The sequence below is a fragment of the Euprymna scolopes genome, chromosome 20 (genome assembly GCF_053919585.1).
Source record: "Euprymna scolopes isolate OS-2025 chromosome 20, ASM5391958v1, whole genome shotgun sequence".
Lineage (NCBI taxonomy): Eukaryota > Metazoa > Mollusca > Cephalopoda > Sepiida > Sepiolidae > Euprymna > Euprymna scolopes.
This window is the reverse complement of record NC_136501.1, coordinates 63,624,818-63,648,835: the sequence shown is the minus strand read 5'-3', so window position 1 is coordinate 63,648,835 and position 24,018 is coordinate 63,624,818. Positions and strand designations below refer to the sequence as shown.

Below are 24,018 nucleotides of genomic sequence, written 5' to 3'. Positions count from 1 at the left end.
CTCATCAGTGCCGTTAGACTAGCACCTCTCCCAAGCCAAAGATTGAATCCAGAACCATCGCGTTGACAGTCAGCAGTTCTACCGATCGACCCACGGGAGCGGGACCGTAAATAATCTCGCCAAATGTCTATTTAAACAAACATCCGTTCACCACAATGCTCTAACCGCTTTGTTTATAAACAAAGAGCGAGCGCATATATATATATATATATATATATATATATATATATATATAAATGTAAATGTTGGTTCGTTCTAAACGAATAAAACCATATTTCTACGTTACCAATTTATTTGAAATTTTCAGACAACCCATTTTTAGAGTCGAGCTATGTTTTTATGTTATTAAAATAAATTTACCTCGCGAATTATTAAAATTAAAATATTAAATAAAATAAATATATTTTTTTAACCGTTACTGCGAATCTGTTCTGTTGATAAAACTGAACTTCCGGTTCGATTCATTTCACAGCCACGAATTGACGAAAGATTTCATTTTCTGTTAACCCGATAAGTAAAAAAAAACAAAAAAAACTTACTCATGCAGAGAGTGATCCATGCTGAAATAATGTTATTATTTAAAAAGCCATTCTTAACATGGGGAAGGGAGGGTGTTTTGTACCTATTCTGTACTTTAACCTTACAATTGAATAACAACATATCATAAACTTTAATTAAACGTGGAAAACGATTTTTAAAAAATAGCGCGGATCACTCTCTGCATTAGCACACACACACACACACACACACACACACACACACACACACACACACACACACACACACACACACACAAAAAAAAATCCCATATTTTAAAAATTTAAATTCATTTATGTACTTACCAATTTTTTAATTTTATTTATGTTAAGGCTTTTCACTCATGAAACATTACATTTTAATTGTTTCGTTTCTTTTCGCGGCATTGTTTACATAAAAAAGTTTGTTTTAACTTTTTCTAAACTATTTCATTTTTACGACATGCCTCAACGTATAAAAACACCCTACCCCCCCATGTTAAAAAAAACGCCCTTCCATAAACCTCGAAAGCCGTTCTTAATATGGGGAGGTTGTTCATTCCGAAAACCGGTTTAAAATGGGGAAGTTAGGGTGTTTATAATATGCTGGGGCGAGTCGTAAAATTAACGAAGTTGCTATCTATTATTTATTGCAAAAATTGCTTGAAATTTATTTATTTGGCAAAAAAAATACATTTTGGTACTTCTTGGGCGTTGAGTTCCATGGCGACAAGTAGAAAAAAATAATAGTCGCTCCCTTAGTCTCCCACTCCACCCCGCACGTAACATATTTTATTTACTGACGTTGCCGTAACTAAACGACTATTTGTCACATTTACAAACATTTATTTATTTATTTTGAAAAAAGTTTTACTTTTTATGAATATTAAAAGAAAAATGGGTACTCATGCAGAGAGTGATCCATGCTGAAATAATAACGTTATTATTTAAAAAGCCATTCTTAACATGGGGAGGGGAGGGTGTTTTGTACCTATTCTGTACTTTAACCTTGCAATTGAATGATAAAAAAAAAAACACGATTTAAAAAATAGCGCGGATCACTCTCTGCATTAGCACCGAAAAATGGTAATAAACATTTATTAATAATTTCTCACTTTTACAAACATTTAATTTTAAATTTCTTTTTAAATGACGACTTTTATCGACTTCAATAAAGTGCCCAGTTGTTAACTTAAGGAGAAAAAAATCCGTTCTAATATTAGAATTTTTATTTTTTTTATTTTAAACGGTTCAAATAATTAGAATTTAAAAAAATAAACAGTTCAAATTTTTGATAATTCAACAGTTAAAATAATTGGAATTTTACAAAATAAACAGTTCAAATAATTAGAATTTAAGAACAAAAAAACAGCCCACATGATTAGAATAGTTCCACGTGGTTAGTTAATCCTGTAAAATTCTGTGATTTGTTTCACAATATTTGTAAAAGCATCTGTCTGTGACATATCGCATATTTTAGGGTTAGGGTAATTTTCTGCCTCGACACTGCCTACGTCAAACGGCCTCTCCCCGAACTCAGAACGAGGCGGACTTCGGGACCATTTCCGTAAAGGATAACCCCCCTTTTTTTTAATAGTATTTTCGGGTGAGTATGCTGACAACAAATATCAATTAAATTTGGCAAATAGCCCCCCCCCACCTCCAAAAGTCGTGTTTATTCCGGAAGCTGTTCTTAAGATGAGGAGTTGGGGGCGGGGGGTGATTATAAGGTGGACCTAATCTAAAAAAGAAAAGAAAACAAAAAAAAAACAAGTTTTTTATGCGCACATAAGCAACTATTTTTTTATTAACTTTTTTTTTTTACTTTTTTATTTAAAAATTAGTAAATTTCAATGAATAGAATAATAAATCATTTATCATTAATGTGTTTTTGGTTTTATGTTGAATGAAACTTTTTTTTTTTCATTACAACAATAATGAACCAATTTAAATCTTCCGGCATGCGTTTAAGGGTTACGAAATTATCAATAAATCGTTTAGTTACTAAGCCAACGTCAGTAAATAAAAAAATGTTACGTGCGCATGCATTAGCCTTGACTGGGGGGGAGGGGAGCGACCATTAAATAATTATGCTGGTCGCCATGGAACTCAACGCTAAAGTGGCACTTATGCACTTATGTTATCGTGCTATTTTTTAAAATAGTATTTTCATGTTAAATTCAAATTTTACAATATGTTTTTCTTTTATTCATTTGTTAAGTGAAAGTACAGATAACCCGTTCGGTTTCTAATGCGAGGAAAATCTAGCCCCCCCCCCAAAAAAAAGAGGTACTCTGGATAATAACAAAACATTAAAATTGCCTCAGTCTCGAAAGATTTCTTCTCTACTGAACGAGGAAAAAAGCGGTGAAGTGTAGTTCATCTTCTGTTTCTCTCCCCCTCTCTCTTCCTCTCTTAATATCTCTCTTTATTCATCTCTCCCTTTCCCTCTCTCAAGCTATCTTTCTCTCTATATCACTCTCTCCATCTCTCTTTGAGCCCCTTTCTCTCTCTAACTTCCTCTATCTCTCTCCTTTCCTCTCTGTTTCTAACTCTCCCCCTCTCTCTGTTTATCTATCAATCCCTTTATCTCTCTATCTCCTTCTCTTTCTCTATTTTCCTCTCACTGTCTCTTGTCTATCTATATATCTTCCTCTCTATCTGTCCATCTCTAATCCCTCATCCTATTTTAGTCTCCTAAATTAATTACAGTGAATAAGGCATTGTCAAAACATGCATAAATCCTATTTTAGTCACCTAGTTTACTGACTGTGAGAATAGAAGTTATTTGAAAATTACTGCTACCTTGAACAGCTCCAGAAGTAACTGGTAAAACCTTTTTAATTAAATTGATTTTGGCAGCCATTTGGTAACAAAATGACATAGCCTTAGCCCTTGCTGCATGAGCAATACCTGCGACCTTGCTGCCAAGTAGAAGAATTATTTATTCTACTTTAAAACATTCAATTTTTCAAAAATCTCATGCTCAACATCTCCAAAACATCCAATATGGGGAAAAATATTGCAGAAATGCAAACTTATTGTTTAGGATGAATGCACAATGGTACGCAAAAAATCACCTCAGGCTCTTGGTCGATCCTTGCAAGATTTTCGTGGCAATGTCAGACCATTTGGGAATGTAGTAATATTGCTTGCAGGAGATTTCAGACGTTACCTGTTATTCTTCAATCAACACCAGCAGATGAAATAAATGCTTGTCTCAAATACTCTACTTTTTTGTTCCATGTGAAGACATTAAACTTAACTCAAAATATGCATGTACAGTTGCAGACTGTTCGATCCGCACAAAAACTTTTGCATCAAGAGTGGGAAATTGGGTACGAAAAAGTGCCAGCTGATCAGAGTTAAGGGCAAAATTCTTTGACTTTTAACTTCTGTAATTTCTGTTTATTTCATCAAAAGAATAGTTAGTTTAAAAGGTTTTTGCAGATATTCAAATTATAAGAATTCCATTTGACTGAGTGAATGAGCTATTCTTGCAGGTCAATACAAAGATTCCCATGAACTTAACGCTATTATTCAATGTAAAATTCCAAGTGAGGTAGTCAAATACAAATCCATCGACACTGTTGTGAAAGCAGATAAAGTGGTTAATTATCCAACAGTTATATTTGCGAGGGATGCCACCGCATGTATTGCAACTGAAATTTGGTGTACTAATTATCATGTTGTGAAATATAAACCAATCCAAGCTTTGCAATGGCACATAGCTTGCAGTAAAAAAAAATTAACAAACAATATCATAGAAACAACAATCTTAACAGGACCTTTCACAGATGAATATATCTTCATTCCATGCATTCCTATGATTCCACCGGATACATCATTACACTTTAGCAAATTGCACTTTCCAATTTTATTGTCATTTGCAATAACCATCAACAAAGCACAGGGAACAATCTTTACAATTGTGGGCCTTACAGTTACACACTGACTGTTTTTTCACATGGACAATTTATGTTACATATTCAAGAGTCACCAAACCGGAAAATCTCTATATCAGCTAAGAAAATGGAACAACAAAAACTGTACCCATGCAAAATGGAAATTTAAACCTATAAGAAACATGCTTTTTCTCATTTTGGAACTTTTTCCATTGCGCCAATTTGAGCCACAGCAACGCGTGGCAGGGTACAGCTAGTATATATATATATATATATATATATATATATATATATATATATATATATATGTGTGTGTGTGTGTGTGTGTGTGTGTGTGTGTAAATATATATACATATACATATATCCATTCACGTGAAATCACCTTTTTCTTCACCCTATTCCCTATGCTTCACTTTTTGTTATCAAGTAAGATTTTGACTTACTTGTTCTTTCATCAAATACTTTTGCATGCAAAATCCGATCCCGCATTTTGCTAATTCCTACCCTCTGATGAGAAGGAAAGTATTTCTTCGAAACTCCGTGGATTAAGGACTAAGTGTTTCCTTTTCAAATTAAATATGTTTTTAACTCTTTTTCAAAGTGTTTTTTAACATGTTTTATTAACTATTTGCTCTTATATATATATATATATATATATATATATATATATATATATATATATATATATATATATATATATATATATATATACTTGAATTTACTTGATTCCTCCAGCCTTGACAGACGTGTTTTAAATATTCTCTCCAGTGCTTTTTCTTTTAATGATTTGGAATTCATTCCATTTGCGATTTTTTCAAAGGAACTCTGCCTTTTGGATCATTTTGGACCATTTGGAATTTACCCATTGGATTGGAAATTTTAAATTCGACCGTTTTGGATTTTACCATTCTTGGATTTTTTACCCTTCACCGGACTATCCATTCATGTGAAATCTTTTTATCATTTTTCTTTTACCTCCTATTCCCCTTACCTCACCCTTTTTTTTAACCAAGTAAGATCTGTGACTTACTTGTAGTTTCATTAAATACTTTTATATGCAAAATCCGATCCTGCATTTTGCTAATTCCTGCCCTCTGATGAGAAGAGAGTATTTCTTCGAAACTCCACGGATTAAGGACTATCCACTTATCTTGTGCTTCCTTTTTTAAAATTAAATATGTTTTTAACTCTTTTTGAAGATGCCTTTTAACATGTTTTATTAATCATTTGTTCATATATATAGGCTTTCATCTTTAAAATTTGTACCAATCCGACATTTAAATATTATTTTGTAAAAATAGGGTGTTTTTTAGGAGGCGGCGAACTTTAAATTGACAACTCTATTTCCTATTTGCAGATTTGGCAACTATCGATTATTTTAAGTTCGGCTCGATTTGGCAATTCACCATGCGGCATCAGCAGGACAGAACCACATGGCAAACAATTTAGTGACCAGAAACATTTGATGAACGAATAATTTCACGCCATGCACCTGACAACTGACCACCTCGTTCAAGCGATTTAACCCTATTAGATTATTTTCTATAAGCTTAATCTATAATCTTGATTTGCTGTATAATATTTTGCTATCCTCACTTTAGTTTTGATCATATATTTAAAGTTTCTATTTGCTGTCTCAGATAATAATGATAATGATAAAACTATTCTAATAAAAATCAAAAAATAAAAAAAAGTCAGAATTGGATGGATTAAGTTAGAGGAACTGCAGTCATTACTAACCAACAACAGTGTTATCACTATCGTCCAAAAGAAGAATCTATCTGGCATGCGCACGCAATGTCATGATGTATGGAAGTAAAACCTGGGCAATAAGTGTTGAGGACATGCGTAGCATGGAGAGAAATAATATGATACGATGGATATGTAATGTGGGTCTTAAAGACAGACTTAGTCCAAGTGACTTCAGAGGAAGATTAAATCTGTACAGTATAAGGAGACGTGTGCAGCACAGGAGACTTTGCTAGTATGGTCACGTTGAAAGAATGGATGAGAGCTCTTGGGGCAATAGATATAGAACAGTTGAGATAGCAAGTTCAGTTCACAGAGGAAGGTCAAGGAAAACATGGAAGAAAGCAATAAAAATGAATATGGGGGAAAGAGGAATAAATGAAGATCCGGTCAGAGATAGGTTAGTTTGGAAATCAGTTTCTTAAAATTGTTGAATGCATTCACAACTTTTTTTTTTTTTTTAATTTCGTTTTATTCCGGTGTTAAGTATGTTTGCATCCGTCTACGCCCAAACTAAGGCGATCTGTATCGCACTGAAGAAGGCCGATAGGCTGATTCGATTTTTGCTCTCCACATCTTGTCTTTAATCACTTGACCTTTTAAATCCTTTCAGTACCCACTTGTGTACTCTTTGATTTGTATGTCTGCATCCTGTTTTAAAGGTCAGTCTCATATAGTTTTATTTGCACTAGTCTGGCACAACATAGTCATTGGACCTGAGCGCTCTCCTTTGTGCATGAATTACACAATTACAGCGCTATCATTCACACTAGTTGAGCTTTGAAATAGATTTAAGCAGTCTAAAATAGTTAACTTAAAGATGCGAGACACTAGTAGAAAGTATAGCAGCCACCACACTTTTTTTTACCCAGCTTTTCTCATGTTTGTTCATCAGCAATTAAGGTCTCGCTTATTCTCTCCCTTCTGATCTAAGGCACGTGGTATAATGGAGAAAAAAAGTGATGTGTTACGTTTAACACCTCTAAAACCAAGCTTCTTTCTTTAAACTACCAGTGCTCTCCTTTGTATATGAATTGCATTACACAGCAGCCTCCTCACTAATTGAGCTTTGTACTTTAGGAAAGGTAATTGTTTTACCTATCTAATAAAATATATTTAAAGAACACAGCACAAAAGAGCAACAAACTTATTTTTAACAATAAAAACTTGGGATATTTATTGGTAGCAGGAACTGGCAGGTCGGACTTCAGAAAAGGAAGTAGGAACAGAAAGTTTGTTTTTTTACGTCGTCGTCGGTCAGTCAGTACTATGTCGTCCCCAGCTAATAGCAGTTGTCTCCAGTGGAGGCCGTCGATGCTAGAGCAAGATGTCCGGTGGACAGGGGACGAGAGAAGAGGTGTTGCTTATCTGAAGGTTCGGACCTGACTGACTGACGTTCCCTCAAGTCTTTTTAGGGAGCAGATGAATCAATGCGCCCTGTTATCTGATAGGTCAACCTGTGACCGAATAACTCAGAGGGGAGCATTGATTCACCAGAGAAAATAGTTCTCTGTAACTGCTACAGTGCTGTGATAGCTTTAGGTAGTATCTTTTTGGGGCCAATTTTGCTCATGTTTTTTCCATTGGTAATTAGGATTTTGCTGATTCCATCTTTGCTGATGTTTCATTCCGCGCACCAATAATAAAACTTTGTGACAACCTAAATAGCTTTGCTAATCAAATATACAGGATGGAACGATAAAATTGTTGCCCTAGAAAAGACGACAAGATTCCATTTCCGTTTGATGAAAACCGGTTTTCTTTTTTTGTTGTTGCAGACAATCTACTTGTTGGCCAGTTGTGTACAAATCCTAAGAGCAATAGGAGCCTTCTGTCATGTCTGAAAATGACTCAATGTTCAAAGAGCAAGATCGGAGATGCACTGCTCTACAACTCATGCTCTCTACCGATCTAAGTTATGACAACAGGACCATTGCCAGCACCCTCAAAATGCATCACTGCATTGCCACGAATAACAGGAACGTGTCCAGGGTAATGAAAGCAAAGTTTCCGACCATGATTATGGTCTTTGGTGTGGTTTCAAGTGAGGGTCGCATCATGTCACCTCACATCTTCGAAGACTGCTTGAAAGTCAACACCGAAGTGGCCGTGGATGTGCTGAAGAGTGTGTTGATCCTCTGGTGCAATCAGGTGACAGACCTTGGGTGTGGCAGCAGAACTCGGTGCTAGCCCACAATTTCAAAGAGACCTAGGCTTTTGAAGAAGGAGTGCTACACATTTGTACCCTTCTCTTACTGGCCCCCTCCCCATCGACCAAAACCTGTGCGACTACTTCGTTTGATCATACATTGAAAACACCACCAACATGACCTCTCACAACGTCAAACTCAGCCTGATCACCGCCATCTGCCGAGTATTCGCCAACCTGCTGACGGTGCTTGTGGTAAAGGTATGCTCCCAGTTTTGGACACATAATGAGGTGGGGATTGAAGCTGAAGGCGGCTACATTGAGTAAATGCCAGATCTACTACATAGTCAGGCTCCCTGAATTGATTTTTTTCAATAAAAGTTTTAAAATAAGGCTGTAGTGTTGTTTTATTTAGGGTGACACTTTTATCGTTTCACCTTGCACTTTCTTCACATCTGAGTTTTCATCCATTTCTATTGTTTTAGAAATTGTTTATCCTCTTTTCACTTACTATTCTGTCCTAATAAAACTGAAAACGAGAACACATTTCAAACAAGAGTTGAATAAATTGCTGAAGCGATCAAAAATATCCCAGCTGAACTTATGAATCTAATATAAGTTCAAATCCAATAAGCAAGGAAGAGGAAATTATGAGATGTTTTAATTGTGACTCTACGAAAAAAATTTCCAAGAAGTTTTAGACATCGTTGAAGAAATTTAAAAAAATAAAAGCACACAAGAAACGTACATAGCCCTATTTAAATATGATGAAAAAGAGGAGAACGTGCCTGCTCTTGGGGTGCGGCCCAATCTAAAGGATTTACATGAGTCATATCACTTCTTACACACTTGAGCCAAGTTTTCTCAGTCCCTAGTGTCAAGGGTATCCATAAACATTATAGACTTGATGCAAGGCATGGCATATTGTATATATGATCAAACCACTCGTGATGCAAGGCTTTGTTATCCTATTAATATAAATATGCCCAATACAACTTCATTTGAGATGAGCTTGCACTATTCTCACATATGTTAAGAAAAAAAGGCGGCATTAAATGTGATAATAGAAATTTAAATTTAATCATATAATTGACTTGATACTTTGAGTAAAGGTTATATATGATATTGCAAAGTAGCGACAGTAAATAATGATTTCCATGATTCCAATGATTGAGATTCAATGTTTTTTAAATTCTCTGTAGAGTGGGTAAGAATCTATTCTGTGATCACTGATATCATTTGTTGATATTTATGCAGAAGTGCGGAAGACAAAATTGTCTATGGCAAAACTTTGAAGAGCATTGGCGATCAAGGTCTTGCTTATTCTCTCTTTTCTGATCTAGAGCACCTGGTGCAATGGAGGAAAAAAGTGGCTTTTTTTTAACACCTCTAAAACCAAGCTTCTCATCTTTTATCACCAATGCTTGAATTGTTGTTTTTCCTCAATCAAAATGAGTGACCCTTTCTTTTTTATGACAACTATTGTTTTGATAAGCTCCTTGAACTTACATTTGCTTCAGATCTAAAATGGAAAATATGTCGAATCTGTTGTTAAGGTTGCTACAAAAATGGTTGGATCATTCTATGATCCAGAAAGCACTTTACTCCTGGTGCAATCCCTTACCTCCATGTCTTGTCAAGCTTCTGGGGCTGACATTCACTCCTGATCTAAAATGGAACACGTACATTAAATCGGTTGCCAAAATTGCTGGAAAGATGGTTGGATCACTCTACCACTCCAGTATCTCACTCCTGACGCGATCCTCTATCTATATAAAAGTCTGGTGTGCCCTACAATGTAGTACCATTGCCACATTTGCACAAGAGTTGCTTGGCATCCCCTATCCTGCCTTGATAGAGTTAAAAACCAGGTTCGAAACCTTGTAGGCAATGCCCTTTTTCTTCCCTGCAACCTCTTTTCCACAGAAGAAACTTGCCAGCCTGTCTCTGCTCTATCACTAATTTCATGGTTTGAAATCCAATCTATGGCCCCCGCTTGCCAAACTTTCACACTCTCGACTAAAAAACTTAACATATTACTTTTCATGCTTGCATTTTTTCTATTGTAATTAATGAAAATAGGTTTTGAAGAAAACTAGCTAAAATTAAGTTTTGCTAAAGAAAAATAAGCAGGAGAGTTCAAATCGTAACAAAGGGGGGGGGGAGGTAATAATTTTCTGAAAACTGAAAATCTTCAGCCAATTTCTATTCTATAGCTAAATTTTGGCTGCCAAAGATGTCAAAGATGAAAGAGTTGAGTTTTGCAGACTCTACCAAACTTCTCTGCCAATTTTGGGCTTAAACACTTGAAATTTTAGATATAGGTTACCTGGACATGAGTCAAACTTTTTAATATATATATATATATATATATATATATATATATATATATATATAGATAGATTTTTTTTCTAAGAACGAAGAAAAGAAACAACTCACCTCCATGATAATCCATAGCTGGTCATCCATTTTTGTATCCTTTTTCAGATAGAGTCCATAAAACTGTGGGAAATTTGGGTGACAGCTTACAGCTTTTAAGATTTGGTATTCCTGCTCGATTTCCTCGACAGTTTCGTGGATGTTTTCCATTATTTTGGCCGCTGCTAATTGGCCTAGATTGAAAAAAAAAAAAATGATACATTTATTATACCATCACGAACATGAAACAGAATCACAAAAGCAATGAAATACATAAAAATAGAAAAATGTGTTCGTATCATTTGGATTATTCGCAATACTCTCCACATTTTCAGTGTTATTTTCACAACGTTTTGGCCGATGTAACCTTCTTTGGGTATATCTTGTCGAAATCGGAAATCTTTCCGACGAATTCTGATATCTGCATGTAATTTATTTGATCCACGCAGATTGCATGCTTTTATTGCATCACACATGACTGAATAGAAGTTGGAAGTAATTCACATGTCGCCCGCACCGAGAATTGAACCTTCAACTTCCAGAAGAGTGTAATTTACAACTGAATTTTACCAAATACTTTATCCACTATGCCATAGGTCCTTGCGAGCGACAGTTAATTGTGAATTACTTAGAATTTCGACTCCCCATCCTTAGCGAGTGCAACCTTGGTGTGGTTAGGGGGCTTGCGTGTCTCTAGAACCCGGATAGCTATGCTAGTGGGAGATTCGTCTCCTGGTAGGGTCACCCAAACTAGATAGGTTGAAGGGTAGAGATCAGACTAAGAGCACTCACTGGTCCTCTAGGTTGGGAGTAAGAAGAGGGCTAACAACCCAATTCTGTAAAAGAAAGAAAGTTACAGAAACCGCAAGGACATCATCTGCGGACTTCTTGGTCCGGGAAGAGTTCTCTTTAGTAGAGTTCATGATGCGAGCAGGTGAAAGGCTCTGACATAGGCCGAACTGAAGAGGACCAGCCAAAACCGGGTTCGTTGGAGAAGCATTGTTGTGGCCTTACGTTCACCAAGGAATTAAGAGATCTCAACAAACAGGATTTATGCTTCGCCAGGGCTGATGGAACAAGAGCATGCTACCCCCAGGGATTAAATAAAGAGTTTCATTTGAATTTCTGTGCAGATTCCAGAGTTCAACAGGAAAATTCCCAAGTTCGGCAGAAAGACTCCCAAGTTCGACAAGATAACGTGAAGAAGATCGGAGGTTACATCGACCGAAACTTTGTGAACATAACACTACAGATGAAAGCAGTAGTCCAAAGAATCCAAATAAGATGACTAATCAATCCTCATCTAAAAATCATCATCAAAAACATGACATTATAATTGGTTGCAATACATAAATTATTTAATGTCATCATCATTTCAAATTATATCTCTATTCATATTAAACTAGATATGTGAATATTTACTATTATATAAAACTAGTGGGGATACCCAGCGTTGCCCGGATATGGAGAAGTGGTGTAGTAAGGTATTAATACAACCAGAAAAAAAAAAAAAATAGACGCTGACTGGGTGGAGAAAGGTGTGAAAAAAAAAAGTTTAAGCAAACGATAAAATATTTCAGTTTTTATTTTAAAAGGAAAAAAATCCCATTACGTAAGCCTCGAAATAAGAAAAAAAAAAAAAAAGAAGTAGTCAGGCAAGCAGGCTCGAACCTGTAACGCAAAGGAGGAAAAGAAAGTGAAAAAAAGCAAATGGCTTACCCCCCATAGCCACCATGACATACGACTTCGCTGCTGTTCAAATTAAAACTAATCATTGCAATCGCATATGATGACTTTGCAAAAATGTTGCCGAAAAATTGACCCCTCCTTGTAAAAAACGGCCCAGTTGACGGTGAAAAAAATTTATATTTTTGGCCAATTTTTGGATATTCGTCAGCCGAGAGTGAGCTTTCAAACGATAAGAATTTTGTTAGTGTTGATCGCGTATGTCGAAAGTTTTAGCGAGACATACATACATACAATAAGTAATTAAAGTTTTATAACAAACTAAAAAGTTTTTTCAATTAATAATTTAATAACCAAACGGTATAGCGTAATATTGAAATTTAGCATTCAAAATTATATTTAGAAACAAAAAGAAAAAAAATGGAATTGAGAAATAAAATAGCAGATTTAAAATAAAACTGAAAGATTATTTTTAATTTCTTTGATTGAAAGACACACTTAGACAATTAATTCCTATTTCAGTCACGCAAATTAATTCGAACGGAAAAGAATAAGCAGATTCGTGTCATATTGTTTTCTCTTCTTTTTTCCATAAGCAGCAGCAGTAGCAGTCCTTCATTTCTGCTTGTTTTTTCTAATCGACAACAAAATCACACGCGACGAACAAGGTGGCGTCAAAAAAAACAAAACAAAAAAAACATAAAGACATCTATCGATTAAAAATTCCGTCATTTATTCTGGCAACTTGAACTCTCAACAGTACCTAAATTTGCTAAATAGCATTATTCTTGTGTCTGTAGTGTTTCAGGTTCGTGTATTACTGCTTCCTTACAGCAGGCACATGCGAACCGTGGACGCTTATCTCTATGCCTTTCAACACTGTTACTACAAGAACCAAACAAAATCAAAGTAAAAATACAGAGAGTAAAGATACAAAACAGGCATTCTCATTAAGCGGGAACCATTGTAGGGAGTTTCCATTAAGTCATGGTACGTTAAGTGTGTTAGAATGATTTTATTCTTACGCATATATTGTCACAGAATTATATGAAAGAACTTTAAAACTGTTATTTGGACACTAATTTCAGATTCACACATAAGTCTGCAGATATCTTGGATGGATGCATAACGCGTACAGAAGTCTGCAAGTTTAAATGCAAACATGTTCTTTTCAACTTGCCGACATTTCTCTTAGTTGCGCATGCGTAAACCAATCATTGTGAAAAGTGGTTTAATCGTATAACTGTCATATTTATCTCAAACGATAGGGAACACAGCTGAAGCACTAAATAAGGGAACGTGGTTGGAGCGCTACATGTTTTGGTTTTGATTCTAGCTGATGGCACTCAAGTCATTTCTTTTTAAACTTTTGAAATCATTACCAGGGCTGTGACACACACACACACACACACACACACACACACACACACACACACACACACACACACACACACACACACACACACACACACACACACACACACACACACACACACGCGCACACACACACACACACACACACACATATATATATATATATATATATATATATATATATATATATATATATATATATATATATATATATTAGAGATGGAACGATTCCAATATTTTTTCCGATTCCGATACAATTACCGATTCCATGCTAAATTCCCGATTCTGATACAATTATCGATTCCGATTCCAATTCTTTATAAATCTGTAATTATTTAACTATAAGATTATTATTTTCCCCGAGTTTCGTAAAATATGTAGATATTTTCCTAAACGTCAAAATACACTTGTCGAGAATGGTCTATCGATTTTAGCTTTACTGGTAATTTAAAATCAATAAATATTTATTATTTTATCATTATTACCAGCAATGTAAGATTTTACTTAAAAAAAAAATCAAATAAAAAAAGGTAATTAAAAGAATCGTTTTGGCATCGGAAAGTAGGCATCAATTTTTCCTATTCCGATACACCCAAATCTTCCGAATTTTCCAATTACCGATTTTGATTAATCATCCCAACACTAATATATATATATATATATATATATATATATATATATATATATATATATATATATATATATATATATATATATAAAAAAAATTCAATGGAGAATTGGCTCTGTAATAACAAATTCGAAATCTGCATGAATATATTTAAGTGTATTTTATGACCGGAAAAGTCGGGCGTCTCCCTGTTAGTTTTATATAAAAGTGCTTCGATTTCCACAGTTGCTGGTATTCTTTTTATTGTCACGTTAATCTTAAATTAAATATATAAACGACTATATGTCTGTCTGTCTGTCAGTCTGTCTCCATATTTTCAAACTCTATCTCCTCCAAAATTAAAAGTCGCAGGGCCTCAAATGATTGGAATTTTTACGAGCCGTTCTGTTATGGGTCCTTAGCCGGTTAAAATTGTTTTTAAGGGGGTAAAAAATGTGTCAAAATTTGAAAAAAAAATCGTTAAACATTTTTTGTACATTCATCTTAGTTTAGTTTTAATTTTAATTTTTAATCTGCGTGTCGTACAGTGGTAATCTCACTGGCTTTGAATGCTACAGTTTTGGTTTCGATTCTAGCTGATGGCACCTAAAAACTTTTATTTTTACTTTTGAAATCACAACTCCATAATGATATATACAAAATCTGGACAAATTAAAATATCATATTTAAGCGTATTTCTCTGCTTGTCTCATATATTTCTAAAACCACATATCTAATTGGGCAAGATCTGAACAGTTCGTATGGTCATTATTGAACCATCAAATTCAGCTTTCAAAATTCTATTTGAATGAAAAAACAATAGCAATATGTTTTTAGAAAAAAAGCAAAACAAATTAAGTAAAACTACAGAAAGCTAAAATACAAAAAACGGGCATCCTCCAGAAGCGCGTTCTTTTTTTTTTTTTATTGGGGGGGGGGCGTAAAACCCTGGTACGTCAAGTGATTTTTAAAGATTATTTCCCTTTTCTTTAAGTCATCCCACTGATACAGATGGGACCAAAGAAAGCCCAGAACAGATATTTAGTTGTCACGTAAAGGCAAAAAAACAAAACTGGAGAAGTTCCAATGACTTGGACATTTTTTTTGGCGCATTTCCTGCCATTTTGTGAGTAAAGAATATAAATTTTGTAGAGTTTGACGATGCCATTTTTTTTCCAAACAAGACATTTTTCTTCGTTTCTTACTGAAAAACTGAGATAATTTCACACTTCGATGCACTCCATTCAAAATGTTTTTCAGCACAAAATTTCAATGATTTATTCAATGTTCTCTTAAATTGGAAAAAAAGGAACACGTTTATTTTAAACAAAGCAGACCTGACCTTGTATAAAATAGTTAACACTTGATTATTTAACCACACTTAGCCTTTGAGCAGTTTCTAGTCTACTTAGTATTATTCTTAACCTGCTACTGTTAAAAGTCTTTTAAGCCCGCTAGCGATTTATATAAAAACTGCTAATAAACGTCTTAATGTTTTCCAGTCATTTAATACTAACTGCTAACAAAGCATTTATATTATTTCAGCCATTTGATACCAACTGTTAGCAAACGTATTTATACGTTTCCAATCAATTCACTATGGCAGAAATATTTGTATCAGGTGTTCCATACGACAACCCAAATTATAATAACACAAAAAGTGTTAAAAGTAAAAATCAATTAAAAAATTTTTTTTTTTTGTAGATTCAGTTTATTTTCAATTGTTTTAATTCAAATTAAAACCAAATATGTATTCTTATTTTCTTGAGAAGGAATGAAAAAAAAAAACGTTTTAGTTTCATCCCACGCACGCCCACTCTCAATTTTCTGTTGAAAATACAAAGAAAAATAAAAAGCAAATATATTACTAGCGCTGTGACAACAGCATATTCTTTTCATTGTTTTGACCCTCGAGTATATATCCGACACAGTTAGACACAATTAATCAACCGAAAACCACACCAGTCTACATAAAAACATATGATATCAATGGATATATATACCTGAGAATCAAAACAAGGAAAAGAATATGCTGTTGTCATAACTCTATATATTATAAGGCGTACTATAGTGAACATATTTTTTTTATATTGCTACTAATATATAAGTCACTTTACGTGTGTGTGTGTGTGTGTGAGTGTGTGTGAGAGAGAGAGAGAGAGAGAGAGAGAGAGAGAGAGAGAGAGAGAGAGAGAGTTCCTTATAGACTCCGAAAAGGCTGACCCGATTTTTATGGAATTTCTCACAAATGTACTTTATATGTCTTGGCAGTGTTCTTGGTTTTGTATCGGAATGTTTTCGATAAGTATCGAGAATCGAAAAAAATTCAATGAAAGAAAGAATGGGCAATTTTGACGAAAGTTAACACCTTATACAGCCTAACATCACAAGTGCTTTTGAGAAGTTTTATTACCGCACAACAGAAAGGCCCGGCATATAAAATCAAACGAAGGTTCTTTGACATGACAGGGGCGCGTTCGAAATAAATGTTTCTGTTTAGACTACAATTGAACCGTGATACTTGACTTTTGCATTTTAAATTTACATTCAAGCCATTATCACCGCACAAGCAGAAATACCCAGCGTATAAAATCAACAGTAGGTTCTTTGATATTACAAGGGCGTGTTCGAAATGAATTCAGAGAACAATTGAATCATGATACTTGACTTTTGCATTTTAAACTTTAATTCAAGCCATTATATGAAAATGTTTTTATAGAATCAACAGTGGGTTCTCTACAGTGCAATTTAGGTTACAATATATTATGGACAAAGTCACCGTGGGGAGGCATTGAAGCTTCCTGACGGTGTATCGCGATGGGTCCCTAATTAGAGCAGGCAATCAATCGATTTCATTAAAATATGGGTAATTTCACCGATTCCATGATAATAAAAATATTGGAGTGTTAAACATTCCTTGATCATCATTCAGTCCCGGGCAACGTTGAATATCCTTGCTAGTTGCTATGTAAAATTGCATTGCACATCGGAACTAGCATGTAAAAAATACTAGATATTAACGGATACTTGCAAAAGTCGGGGTTGTTTTACTATACACATAGATTAAAAAAAGTTGTCACAAAAAAAAATAACAAATATATAACAAATACGTGTTATCAAAGGCAAAATAAGTTATTTTTCTACATATCTGAAAAATTTTATAGTGTTTTTACACACTTTAAAACATGTAATCGCTTCGAATATCAGACAGTGTCTTCCGATATATTTGAAAAAGACAAACGGCGAGAACCTTAGTTGAATACGTTAAGTTTGGGAAAATGAGTTCACACTAAAAAATTATACAAAATACTATTAGAAACTCACTCAAAATATGTTTACATGAAATAAGCTGACATGTATTCTAACAGTATTTTGTATAATTTTTTAGTTTGAATTCATTTTCCCAAACTTAACATATTCAACTAAGGGTTTGCCACTATTTGTTTTCTTCAAATATATCGATAACCACTGTATGATTTTCGAAGCGATTACGCGTTTTAAAGTGAGTAAAACCACTAAAACTTTTTTCAGATAGGTAGAGAAGTGACTTATCTTGCCTTTTATAACATTTATTTGTCATATATTTGTTTTTTGACAACTTTTTCGAACCTATGTCTATATTAAAACAACCCCCAAAAGTCTTTATATTTTCCAGCCATTTCGCACTGACTGTTATAAATAATTATTGTTTTTCCAACCATTTCATAAGCGATTCTAAGCAATTTCTTTAAATATATAACCAGTAATCTATAATATAAAGCTGAATGTGTGTGTGTGTGTGTGTGTGTGTGTGTGTGTGGTCACGAATAGGCTCCTATATGGCTGACTAAAAAACTGATTACATATAATGATAGAAGATGTATCGGGACACAGGAATGGGTATGTTTAATCTGGCAGAACGGTGGTTCATTAAAATTGTGGGGTCTGCGTTCGCGCCTGGTCCACAAAGTATGGAAATAAAAAATTTAACAATTAAAAAAAAACGTTTAAAAGTGTTCTTGATATAGATGTGCATAAGAATACTTTGATAAGTATGTTTTACCTTAAATAGGGATGGTATAATAAAATTGAATGGAAATAGGCACAAACTTTAATAAAGACTTTTCATATCTATCTGCGTAAGTATACTTTGATAATTATGCTTCAGTTTGAAGAAATATGGTATAATAAAATTATGGAGTGTCCGTTCGCACCTGACCTCCATAGAATGGAAATATGTCACAAAGTTTAACAAGGTTTTTTTTTATATAGATCCACAAAATATTGTAATAAGTGTTTCAGTGTGAACAGGTGTGGTATAATAAATTATGGGGTTTATCTATTTTATTTTTACTTTCATCATATTTTGCTTTGGTTTTGATACCCCCAAATTCAACCCAAATTTACAACACTTCCTTTTCATAACCTGTCATACTTTCATAAATCAGAGTCCATTTTCTGTAGGCTGTTTTTGGACCCAGTCAACGACGTGTACTTTTGCTATTCTATAATATAAAGCTGAATGTGTGTGTGTGTGTGTGTGTGTGTGTGTGTGTCTGGTCACGAATAGGCTCCTATATGGTTGACTTTTTAAAAAAACTGATTACATATAATGATAGAAGATGTATCGAGACACAAGAATAGGCATGTTTGATCTGGCAGAACATTGGTTCATTGAAATTGTGGGGTCTTCATTCGCGCCTTGTCCTAAAAGTATGGAAATAAAAAATTAAAAAAAAACGTTTACAAGTGTTTTTAATATAGATGTACATAATAATACTTTGATAAGTTTGTTTTAACTTAAATAGGGATGGTATAATAAAATTGTAGGGTCTGCGTTGGCGCCTGGCCTCCATAGAATGGAAATAGGCACAAACTTTAATAAAGACTTTTCATATCTATCTGTGTAAGTATACTTTGATAATTATGTTTCTGTTTGAAGAAATATGGTATAATAAAATTATGGGGTGTCCGTTCGCACCTGACCTCCATAGAATGGAAATATGTCACAAAGTTTAACAAGGTTTTTTAATATATATCCACAGAATATTGTGATAAGTGTTTCAGTGTGAACAGGTATGGTATAATAAATTATGGGGTTTATCTATTTTATTTTTACTTTCATCATATTTTGCTTTGGTTTTGATACCCCCAAATTCAACCCAAATTTACAACACTTCCTTTTCATAACCTGTCATACTTTCATAAATCAGAGTCCATTTTCTGTAGGCTGTTTTTGAACCCAGTCAACGACGGGTACTTTTGCTAGTTTTATATAAACTGCTAGAAAAAGAACATATGTATATTTTTCCAGATAATAAAACCGATTTATATTCTATCAGTCATTTAATAGCTACTGCATGAAAAGTTTAAATTTTCTAGTAATTTTATACCAGTTGCTTACAAAGGTCTTTATAATATTTCAGCCATTTTATATCGACTGCTAGCAACGTACTTTACGTTTTTACACTTTTTTCATATCGGCTGCAAGCAATATGGAAAAAGTTTCGTCTGAGATAAATATATATATTTTTAATCGATTAGTCACTGACTGCTAGAAAAAGCATGTATTTTTTTTCTCAAGATGTTTGATATTGACTTAATAGAAATACTACGTATATTTTTCAAGGCATTTGATACGGACGGCTAGCAGAACTCTTTCTATTTTCAAGACATTTGATACTGACTTCTAGCAATTTATTTATATATATATTAGGTTAATGATTTAACTGCAAGTAAAAATCTTTATATTTTTCAACAATTTCATAAGTGTTCCGTTCCAAAGTTCCCCTCCCCCTCATATTTCCGAGGTCGATGAAATGCACCTGAAAGAGGTCGGAGATTACACTGACTGAAACATTATGAGAATAACATCCAAGATAAGAATAGAAGTTGGAATAATCCGAATAATGCAAAGTAGTTGATATATTTCGATTAGGAACGCTGAAACATTCACCATTTTTGTTATTCGTTGTTATTGATAAAAACCGAGTCAAACGTATGAAATCACCTGCCTGTCAAAACAGACAAAATATCAGACAAGAAATGTATGCATTTTTTTTTTATTCGATGATAGATTTTTCTGGGGGGGGGGGGTGCTATGAAATTCAATTCAGTATCGATTAGATTCACCAACGAAAGAAAAATAAAAACTAAAAAAAAAACTAAAAAAAACAACAACAACAAAAACAACAACAACAAAAAAAAACAAAAAAAAACTGGCTTATAACGTAATAATGTGTTATTACATCCCAAAAAATCGTTTCTTTATAAGATTTCTAGTTTTTATTGTATTTAACTCTTTCTTTATTTGCTTGTTCTATTCAAGTTAAACAAAACTTTGAAAAGTGTACATAACAGAAAAGATCAATACTATTCCCTAACACACACATAAACACATATACACACACATATATTGTGTGTGTATATGTGTGTATGTGTGTGTATTTAGGTAGCATGCTTTAATTTAAATAAACGTTGTTATATAAGAAATTCAATTTCTTCACATAGCAAGATCTCTCGGCAGTAGCTAAAAACCATCGAACAAAGCCAAACTCTTTGTCAAAAACTTTGCATCTAATTCTACCCCGGCAACCCCCCATATTTTCTTCTGTGTCTGATGTTGCCAAGCTAATCAAACCCTCGATTCCAGTAAAGCAACTGGCCCTGATAACATTCCTATTATAGTGCCCCAAAAGCTTCAACCAGAACTAGCTCTCATACTTACGAAGTTGTTTAAGCATTGTCTTAAGGAAAATTGTTTCCTAACACCCTCGAAAATCTCATCAGTATGCCTATATTAAAAATGAATATGATCGGTCATCTCCCTCTCAATACAGACCAATCAGTCTCTTGTGCATCATGAGTAAGTTGCTGGAATCTGTGTTATATAGTCAACCACCTTAGCACAAATAACCTCTCCAATGACATACAATATGGTTTCAGTTCTGCTAGATCTACAATAGATGTGCTAACAGTTATAACTTATAGGATTAGCGAATCTCTCGACGGAGGCTTCCTTTCTAGGACAATTACTCTTGACATATAAAAGGCCTTTGATAGGATATAGAATAAAGGTCTACTCCACAAAGTCTCCAGCTACGGTATAGCTGGTAATGCCTTTTCAGTTATTAAATCATTTCTCCCTGATAGGTTTATAAGAGTAGTGGTTAATGGGCAGTATAATTCAATAACATTAGTGTTATTTCTTCTGCCCTTCACACCAATAATTTCCTGGGTAAGTTTGACACTGTTGTCCAAACTTCCAACTTCCAAACTTCTGTATACGTAACGCACTTTCTCTCAACTCCCAACGCACTTCTGCTAATTCCACTTATTTTTTCGAAAAACCAACTTCAAAATTAATATGCCCTCTAAAAAATCAACCCTCTTTTATCTCCAACCAGGAGCATCTCATCTGCATATCAGGTGGTAACATTGCAGGCATATTAAAGAGATAAGGCAGCCATTTTTGTTTCTTTCTTCTTCATTCATTTCGTTCCACGACTGACCCGTTGAATTATGCACACGTGCTAGTTAGTTAAGTCACGCATTTCCCTACACTCCCTCCTGATCCCATGATCACACACAGGGCAGGGGGCAGTTGTCTTTGTCGGGTACTTCTTCAGAGAATCGGGGCAGCACTTCCTCATTGCCATCTTCCTCATTACCACCGTTATTACCACCAGTCTGTTCATCTGTTCAATTATCCCTTCTCGTGGTTCCATATGCGGTGTTTCATAATCAGGGCAAGGGGGCAGTATCTATCTTTGTCGGGTATTCCTTCGAAGTATAGGCGGTGTTTCACAATCACGGAGGGTGGGCAGTATTATTCTTTCTTGGGTACTTTGATGAGGAACTGGTGGTATTACTTCCTCGTGTCCATCGTTCTCATCACTATTGCCACCAGTATGTTCCATCATTCCCTCGTCTGGTTCTGTAGGTAGTGTTTCTATGCACACCTGAAGGGGGAGTAGGGGATCAGGTTCATCCCTGAACTGTATGTGATCTTCCTCATCGTCCTCAGAATCAGAAGAGGTATAACAGGGGTGGATATCTTTTACATGACGTGGTACACCATCAATCAACATGGTCTGAGGACTTATGATTTTATCTATTTTTCCTCTGCAAAATTTTACAGTGCACCCAGCATTTGGGGGGTTTTACCCAAACACGGTCTCCCACTTGATATGGTGTATTGACAACGTTAACCACTGATGGTGTAACATCAATTCCTTTTATACGCTGTTCATAGTGGTAAATCCCATTAGCTGGTGCAGTTTCTGGTGTTGCATCGTCCTTTGGTGTCACATTATACCAGTACACAGCTTCTGGAATAGAACACTGTGTCCTGGCCGCAATTCTTTTAATGGTGCGGTGACACCGCTCCGCTATACCGTTGCCTTCGGGAAATATGCACATTGGTAATGCATTCTAATCCCCCATTCCTGCGTGAATTTCTGAAATTCTTGACATCGAACCGTAGTGGTGTTATCAGTCAGAATTTCAAGTGGGGCACCACGTTAAAAAAAGACAACTCTCAACTGTCGTATAATGCTAGATGCATCCTGTCATGTCAACAGGCGCCATATCGTGAAACGTGTTGGGCCACAATCTGTCAAGGTCAAAAAATGCTTGCCCTCATAATGCGTTACATCCATTCCTACTCGATACCAGTTGTCCTCCACCTCAAGATTCCCTTTATGCCATTGGGACAGTGCCAGATCAATTCGCTGACACTCTTCACACGAGCATATACCTGCCTTAATTGATGCTCTTGTAGTTGAAGAACACACTCTTCGGGCAGGCATATAAAGAGATAAGACAGCCATTTTTGTTTCTTTCTTTCTCATTCATTTCGTTCCACGACTGACCCATTGAATTATGCACACGTGCTAGTTAGTTAAGTCACGCGTTTCCTTACAGGCAGAAATCAAAAGCTCACAGTATTAATACTGGAGTCCCCCAGGGATCTATCCTGGGCTCAATTCTCTTCCTGATCTACATTAATGATCTCTTAAATCACATCCTAAAATCACTCGTAGACATTTATGTTAGCGACACTACCATCTATGGCAACACTTCAAAGGATGTAAACGACTAAATATTCTCTGATCCTCTCTCCTCTGAACTTGATCACGTGGTGCAATGAGGAAAGAGGTGGCTGGTTAATTTTAATGCATCTAAAACTAAGAAACATCATCAACGCTGTGATCTCCATCTAACATCAATCAAAATGAATGACCTTTGTCTTGTGGAGGCTCCATGTTTTGACAAGCTTCTAGGTCTGACCTTTACTCCTGATCTGAGATGGAACACATACATCAAATCCGTTACCAAGGCTGCTAGAAAAATGGTGGGATCGTTCTACCGCTCCAGTAGATATCTCATTGCTGATGCAATTCTCTCCCTGTATAAGAGCCAAGTACATCCAAGGATGGAGTATTGTTGTCATATCTGCTTATCATGCCCCGACAGAATTCAAAATAAACTTCCTAGCCTAGTAGGGGATGCCCTTTCTTTTCCCTGCAACCTAATTCCCACAGAAGAGATGTTGCGAGTCTCTTTCTACTTTATCGTTTTTTTTATAGCAAGTACTCGTCTGAGCTTCAATATATGGTCCCCCCTGCCAAACTT

General features: G+C 35.0%; 1 protein-coding gene across 1 annotated transcript in view; it reads right to left on the bottom strand.

Annotated features, from left to right (window-relative positions):
- Positions 1-24,018, bottom strand: part of LOC145241445 (uncharacterized) — a 571,697-nt gene that overhangs the window by 423,891 nt on the left and 123,788 nt on the right. Inside the window, exon 3 of the mRNA XM_080104406.1 lies at positions 10,758-10,930. Within this exon, the coding sequence (XP_079960532.1) occupies positions 10,758-10,930 (173 nt within the window). The remainder of the gene's footprint in view (positions 1-10,757; positions 10,931-24,018) is intronic.